The 7,812-nt window shown below is 35.6% G+C and overlaps 1 protein-coding gene across 2 annotated transcripts; it reads right to left on the bottom strand.

Moving 5' to 3' along the window:
• Positions 1-527: 527 nt before the first annotated feature.
• On the bottom strand, positions 528-7,579 carry LOC142643450 (glucan endo-1,3-beta-glucosidase 6-like). 2 transcript variants are annotated; one of them, XM_075818089.1, is made up of 3 exons: positions 6,484-7,429; positions 1,100-2,240; positions 528-883 (listed from the first exon to the last, which is right to left on the bottom strand). In XM_075818089.1, exons 1-2 carry the CDS (start codon positions 6,813-6,815, stop codon positions 1,124-1,126), a joined length of 1,449 nt encoding a protein of 482 aa, XP_075674204.1. In that variant the 5' UTR covers positions 6,816-7,429; the 3' UTR covers positions 528-883; positions 1,100-1,123. The 2 variants fall into 2 exon arrangements, with proteins under 2 accessions (XP_075674204.1, XP_075674203.1); XM_075818088.1 differs by lacking the exon at positions 528-883 and having other exon boundaries at positions 919-2,240; positions 6,484-7,579.
• Positions 7,580-7,812: the final 233 nt, after the last annotated feature.

Here is a 7,812-nt window from a genome sequence, read left to right as displayed (position 1 = left end):
CAACAGATCAGTTGACCCGGCCCACTAGGCCTAGTAAAAAGGGGCCAGGCCAGCCCAATGACGACAATAACGGTAAATCATTCAAGGCTATCAAATCGTGACATCAACAATGCTGAATTTTGTTAAGGGATGGAACTATTTCGTAGCAGCCATCAGCACTACCATCTTACAAAAAACATGGTTTTTCTAATCTAGTTGCTACAGATTTCGATGGAACATGTTAAGAATATCTCAAGCACTAATAAACAACATTATTATTGATTTGAACAACTGGATTGTATTTGTATGGCTCCAATAAGGACCAGTTTTTGCATATTCATAGATAAAATTGCCTCCTCATTTTTCCACCAAGCCAAGAGTTCTATTGGCTTTGATTCATGTATGTGATGATATTGCTTATTTCATGAGGATGTGGTAGGATGAATAATCAACTATGAGAGAGAGAGAGAGAATAGTTATATAGACAAGCATCTGAAGCCAGCCAAGCATGGGAACAAACTAGACATGTGAAAGAGGCTCTATAGGAATAAAAGACGAGAAATTTTATTCTCTTCCTTACTGAAATTATAGATTCTGACCTCCAAAAGTTGTCCCTATTGCCTAAAAGTTGAGACAGCAAGAATTTTCCAGACAAAGAAGCCATGTGATCAAAGTACTCCCTTGTCGACTTGGGTGCTATACAATATTTCCAGGGCACATTGAGCAAATCCATGCAACTAGGTCATCAACCCCTAATAATTATCTTATGCATCTGACATATGTAGTCTCTCTATCACAGCATGTGAGTCGCGCACAATTGTGGGGTCCACATTTTGTGAGAGGGAGAATGTTTTATATGCCGACTGCAAAAGATACCTTCTCATCAACAACACTCCACCTCAACCTGCTTGATAAGTACCCCCCATTCACAAACATTACTTGCCATGCATAAAGAATTCCAAATGCAGTTTGATTTCAGACATGAATACATTTGACACATAGAATGTCTTGTCTTCTAGATTGCAAAATTTGAACTAAAGTTATGCCATATATCGATGGCTCTTAGCTCCCACTACGCTATCCTACAAAGCAATTAGGAAATGTTGAGGAAAAATGATACCTTGGGAACTAGAAGCCTCAAAATTCACAGAATTTTTAGCAAAAAGAGAATGAGGCCAGAAGCCAAAATCACTGGCTTTTGCAGACTCCCAACTGTCCTTTCTGTGCCACCATAATATGGCTGGATCATTACCGGAAATTTGCAACTTCCAACCGATGGATCAGTTTTGGTGATCATTGAAACATTGGGAAACTTGCAGGCTCCATCAAGCTGATTATTTCTCTGATAGTAACTGTTAAATGCATAAGAGACATTACCCCGAGCATCCAAATTTCCACAAGATGTCCCATAACCAAGGGTAGTGCAATCAGCAAGTCCACAGGCATAGCTCACACTTGGTGACACTTGTGGGTCCTCAAGTTTAGCTGATGGCTTCATCACACACCACTTTTGGTCCAGATACTTCACACCCCGTGCCGCAACCAGGGCTCCTGAATTTGTCGCACCAAGATTAAGCTGGTATTTTGCTGACCCATCATAATTAAAGATCCCCCAGTGGCGTTCAAAATTTCCTGGTTGCACGCTCTTAGCATCCTCATCAATCAAACTAAATAAATACGCATCAACTGCCCCAGGTCTCATAGGGGTTCCTTTCCCACCCAATATATGGGTCATAAAACCTTGGTTGAACCGCTGAGCATACACTATATTAGCATTCCGATCCCCATCAGTTGGCCAGCCAATCTCTCCAACTATGATTGGCAAATTTCCAAAACCATTCTTTTGTAGTGCCCACACAAGAGTGTCGTAGTTTGCATCAAACATATTGTAATATGATGTCCCACCATCAGTTACAGGTGTTGCCTTTTCATCAAAGAAGGCATACTCAACAGGGAAGTTTGCATCAGTGTAGAGACTTATAAATGGGTAGATGTTCACGGTAAAGGGGGCACCATTGTCACTCAAGAACTTGACAATGGCAAGCATTAGGTCATGTATGTCAGCTCGGAAGTCACCACCGGAAGGATAGCCAGTTGAGCTCTCATACACATCAGCATTAAGGGGAATTGTCACCTTTACTGTGGTGCCAAGACCAGCTTTTATCAGGGCAGATTGGACGTTCTGCAGAGCAGGGAAGGTTGTTTTGAGAAAGCTTCCATTGTATGTTTCCAAGAAGGGTTCATTTCCAACCGCAACATACCTGTAAATTTAAGTGAATATTGGTTAGATGGAAGATGGTGATTCATTTTGCAGCAATATTTCCGAAACTGAGATTTCTTCTTCATCGGCATAGAGGAGAATCATTACACCATAAGTCAGAGTTAGAAACCAAATGAGTTCAATATGGTTATTACAGAATTGTTAGAAAGGATATTTTATTATTTTCGAATAATTTTATCTGGAAGAATCAGTTATATCCAGCTTCCTCCAACTCCAGGTTTCTCTTCACCTATGTGTTCATTATTTTTTCAACCTCATTAAGAATATTGTGAGACACGAACTTCAGAAAGGTCAATGTTCACTGACAATGATCCAGACAAAAATAATCATAAGTATATATGAAGACGCGTGATATTTTGGGTATAAAAGCTGAGGGATATGGCCATGCTATTGCTAAAAAGTACAATGCAAGCAAACAAAACTGCAACCCATTACTCATACTGGTTTACTTTTTATTCTCTTACCCACCAATAAAATCCTGAACGTCAAGTAGTCAAAGATCTCCACTTTGGTTTTTGGATGGCATGAAAAATTTATATATTTCATAGACACTATTGACATAGATAGCATATAAATCTAAAAGGCCTCAAGATGTAAAATAAAAGTTACTTACATTACATGCAGGCCCAACAAATAGTTAACTGAGAATTTGGTAGGCACAAGACAATTGTGCAAAAAAATGCATCATTTGAGATTGTAAGAGAAATCATCATGGCATTGAAGTCACATTTTTTCTGGTCTTGTATCAAGAAAAATTATGCATACAACATACATATCTACATTTTAACCAAATTGTCAATTAAAATGAATGAAACCCCCAACTTTCAACCTAAAAGTTTGAAATCTGTTCTATATAATTGAAGTTTTATCAACTTCAAACTGGGGATATGAGAAACAATTCAACCAATTTGGTGCAAAGTCATGGCAATTCTCTAAGAAGTTTCATTCTAGGCAATTGGCTGCACCAGCATATGTGATTGAATTAGGCTTATGATATTACAGAGGATGCGGTCCTATATAATAAGGCTTTTATCGATAGAACAATTCATGTAGGTGACTGAAAATGGGTTGGGATTTTACTTTGAAGTTTAGATTGCCACACAAGGTCAGAACTTTGAAATTTAGATTTGGATGCATTTTGTTTTCCCACTAATTACTCTTAAAAGGTTCCTATCCTTTCTATTATATCCACATAGCACTTCAAACTTTGCCCAATGAGGAAGTAATGCAAATGTTGCATGGTTATTTTCAACTCTAAGCATTCTGCTTTCTTGTGTGCAAGTTATCTAAGGGAAGTGGCATAGTGAGTGATGCTTTACTGGATGGAGTCTACTGAAGCATTTAGGTGTGTATTTCACCTTGACCTTTAAATGAAGTTATAAATAGAATTGGTTGCTCAAACATAAGGGCTTTACATTATGATTGTGTACACCAAGATCCCAGCATGATTCAAAAGAAGAAACACATTTAATGAATCACCCCACATCTTGCTTTCCATCAAAAATAAATATGAATAGAAAAGTTAATCCTATATTGAAATAGAAACAGGAAAAAGAGAATCATCATGATATAATTACAAATGCATTCTGTGAATGTTAAGAACTAAATCTAGTCAAAAATAAATCTTTGTCAACTGGGTCTTAAGAAAGCAACCTATGCAGGTGATATAGGTGGTAAGATAACTTGACAAACAAACTAAAAAGAGGCCCAAAGACAACACTTAACAGGCCTTACTGGTCAAAAGACTCAACTAATTACATTCTTGAATTTCATAATGACAAAGCAATAAACAAAAGACCCAGGTTTAAAAGTCAATACCATTCCAATAACACTAATCAACCTTAAGTACAGTACTTGAAAAATAAGAACTAAAAGTCCATGGAATGGAAGTCTTATGTTGCAAATTTTTTTTTTTTTTTTTTTTTTTTTTTTTTTTTTTTATTGTTACGATAGAATTTCAACCTATGGCACTTACTTCATGATGATTGTTTTTTATCATCCAGCCAAAACACCAATCGGTTTTTGGTGTAAATGGGGTTTGACCCCCAAATATCTTATTTGATGACAAGAGATTTTAACAATTGAGTTAATTAGAACACTCATAAAACATAAATTTATAGAGCTCCCAATAAGTAGATGAAGATTGACCTCCTGAGACTGTCCACATCAAATGAATCATAACAGTAACTTCATAAAATGGTAATCATACAAATGATTGGTTGGAGCTAGGAATGTCACAAGGCCCAGCCTAATTAAATCAAACGTAGGACAGAATATAGGGTTTAGTTATTGGTTTTTTTTTTTTTTTTTTTTGTCATTTCAGAATTTTAAAGAACAGAACTATATTTTGTCATTTTAGAGAGTTTATCAGTATTTTAGTGAAAATTGAATTCTTACATGGTAGTGTATTAATTATAATCTGTTTAAAAAAAACATTTTAGTGAATTTTCTTTTTTAAGCCTAATTTAGTGCCTAACACGAATTAGGGTTCCCTAAGGGTTTCCTAGCCACCTTAGCACTTTTGTTTTTTATGTTTTCTAATATAAATTAGAGTTTGTAGCCTCTGGCATTCAAAATATGAAATAATACAATTATAGAGAGGATTTTTTTTTTTTTTTTTTTTGATGGATTCCAGAGTTCTCTTTGTAGATTCAAAGAACACCCCAAGGATTTAAGAGTTTCTTCTTGAAATGGACGTATTCTATTTCTTGTGGCTATCTTGTTATCTCAATTGGTATCAAAGCCTTGCCCTTTCCTAATCTAGTGGCTACTAAATGAGACAATAGAAATTCTGGCAATAGAGATCACAAAGGAGAAGTCCTTATCAGGGACAAATTCTTTCAGTTTGAATGTGACACCTAGCAAGTACTACATGACATGCAACAAACACTCACAGGTATCTTTGCTAGGATATGCCATTGGAGACTGGTCAGGACCATGGCAACCACAAGCAATGCTATTACCACAATGAACAACAAAATTTTCTTGTTGATCTATGGATTTACAGTAATAGGAATTGTAGAAACAATGGGGACAATTGTAGTGGAGATATAATTCATATGGCTCACAGGCAACCTATTAAGTTTGATTACTTTATACTATTTATAAGGGTTAGAGATGAAAGAATTAAAAATTGTAATGATTGATTATATTAGGAAGATTTTCTTGATTGGTTACTTGATCTAGACTAGAGGATTTCTTTGAATATATGAGTATTTCTTAGGAGAGAAATTTTTAACTCAGTTTGGCGGGAACAAACACAATTTCAGAAGATCCAATAAGGTAAATACTAAATACAAAAATTGCTCGCTGCTAAAGAAGAAAAAATATGCTTGTAATTAAAGTTTTTCCCTAGTTGTCATATACAAAGAAAGATTACTAAAGACTCATACTCTAGGAATTATATTAATGAGCGCTAGATTCCAGATCCCGAATATTAACTCGAGAACTATCTATTTTGCAAGTGGAGGGGTCTCATGTAGACTTTGATATTTAGACTACTGATTAATAAGATTTCAAAAATTTTCAGAAAGGTTTTTTTTTTCTTTCTTATGGATCCCATAGAATGGTAGATTCAAGGACAAGGAACCTTGAAAGGATTTAAGGATTTATTCTTGAAATTGACATGTTCTATTTCTTGTGGCTATCCTACTAGATCAAATTGAAACCAAAATCACATGCCAATAATGTTATTAAAGAAAAAACAAAGTTTCTACATTAGATATAAATTAATTTTTAAAAAAATTAGTGAACAAAGCAAATAAAACTATGAAAATAGTGAGCAGCAGGAAGATTTATGAAATTTCAGCAGTCAAACCAGTTATTGAATATTCAAAATTCCAAAGAAATTTGACTTGCCAATACACAATTGCAATAATGGACTACTGCCTTATCCTCATCTATATATAGCTTAATTTACACATACAGTATAGAGCCATTAGCTGACATATATGATATATCCTAGACCAATGATAATTCATAAGCATGCCAACAATTACCAAACAAGAAGCTTATAAACTTAGACATGAATATCTGGATTTAGGGAGTAAATGTTTCTACCACTCCAATCAAAGAAAAAATGAAAAAATAATTAAAAAAAAGGCTTAAACGGTATAACAGGATTAATAGTTACTAAGAATAGTATACAAGAAATTATCTAATGTTAACATTATTGGCAGAAGTAATGAGCAAAAGAACACTGTAGGAAAGTGAAGGAAGCTCACTTGATGTTGACGTTATTGGTGGTGAGATGCGTGGAGACATTTTTGGCAACCCACTTCTCAGCAGCTTTCACACTACTGGCCATAGTTAGAAGCATATCATTAGGAATCCCAACCATGACCTCAATCCCAGATTTACCTAGAGCTCTCAATGCATCATAATCTGCATCAAAAAGCTTAATCCTTTGAAACCCATTATCCCTCAGCAGCCTCACTACGGCATCTGGAGGCAGAGGATGACTACACTGTGTGCCCCAGTTAGCACCAATGCCACTCACTGTGAAAGCCATTGAGCACAATGAAACCAACCCAATAGTAAATGAAAGCCACCCCATGATCTTAATGCTTCAAATCTGCTTACTAGCCAACTTTCTATGCAAAAGACCCAAGAAATTAAGACCTCTGAAGCTAAAGGTAGCTGTATTAGTTCAACAGGTATACAAATAGAGAACAATGTGATCTAAGAAATACAGCTAGTACAAGAGAAAAAGCAAGAGCTTTTACAGTGGAATCCAACACTAAAACACAAATGGAATGATACCCATAATTGTTATGGTACTAACAAAGCTTCACATAGATAGAATCCCAGAAGGGATAGTGGAAAAGTGAGTTAAAGATATACACTTACCTCAAAGAACAACCAAAAAAAAAAAACCCAGAAGGTACTAGCAGAGATTCTTCAAATACAAAAATCAAAAAAGAAAATATTTGGAATTACTCAAGTTGTTAAGATAAGGTCGTTAACAAGTAAAGTAGAACTAGTACATGCTTAAATCTGAACAAGATTGATAATGATAGAAATCAAGAGAAAACGAAAAAAGGGAAAGTTGAAAAAGTAGCTTAAGATAGAGAGAGAAATAAAGGTTAAGCTAAAATGGGAGACAACATCACATGAAGAAGTTAAGGATCCACATCTAGTGTTTGGAGTAAGAGGTGAGCTCAAGAATCCACTCAAACTCTGTCTCAGCTCAGCTTATTAGAGAAAAGGCAGAGTAAGCCAGCCAGTGATAGAGAGCAAAGATGTCAGAGACAGAACACACACACTGAGACAGATAAAAAGAAAATTGAAAAAAACTAAACTAAAAAAAAAAAAAAAAAAAAGAGAAAAAGCAACAGTGCGTGTGTGAATGTGTAAGTGCGGAGTCATGACTTGTGCGTCGTACTACTATACTATCACTGACTGCGTAGTGATTAGTGAGGAGTGAGTAGGGAACGTGTGTGTTTTTCAGTCGTGTTTATAAAAAAGTTTCAGTACTTCTCTGTGGCATCTTCTAGGGGACGGTGTTCTATGCCAAGCCAAAGTGTTACGTGGCATTTTGCTCTTTTGAGTGT

The sequence above is a fragment of the Castanea sativa genome, chromosome 7 (assembly GCF_040712315.1).
Source record: "Castanea sativa cultivar Marrone di Chiusa Pesio chromosome 7, ASM4071231v1".
Classification (NCBI taxonomy): domain Eukaryota; kingdom Viridiplantae; phylum Streptophyta; class Magnoliopsida; order Fagales; family Fagaceae; genus Castanea; species Castanea sativa.
This window is presented reverse-complemented; position numbering and strand designations above follow the sequence as displayed.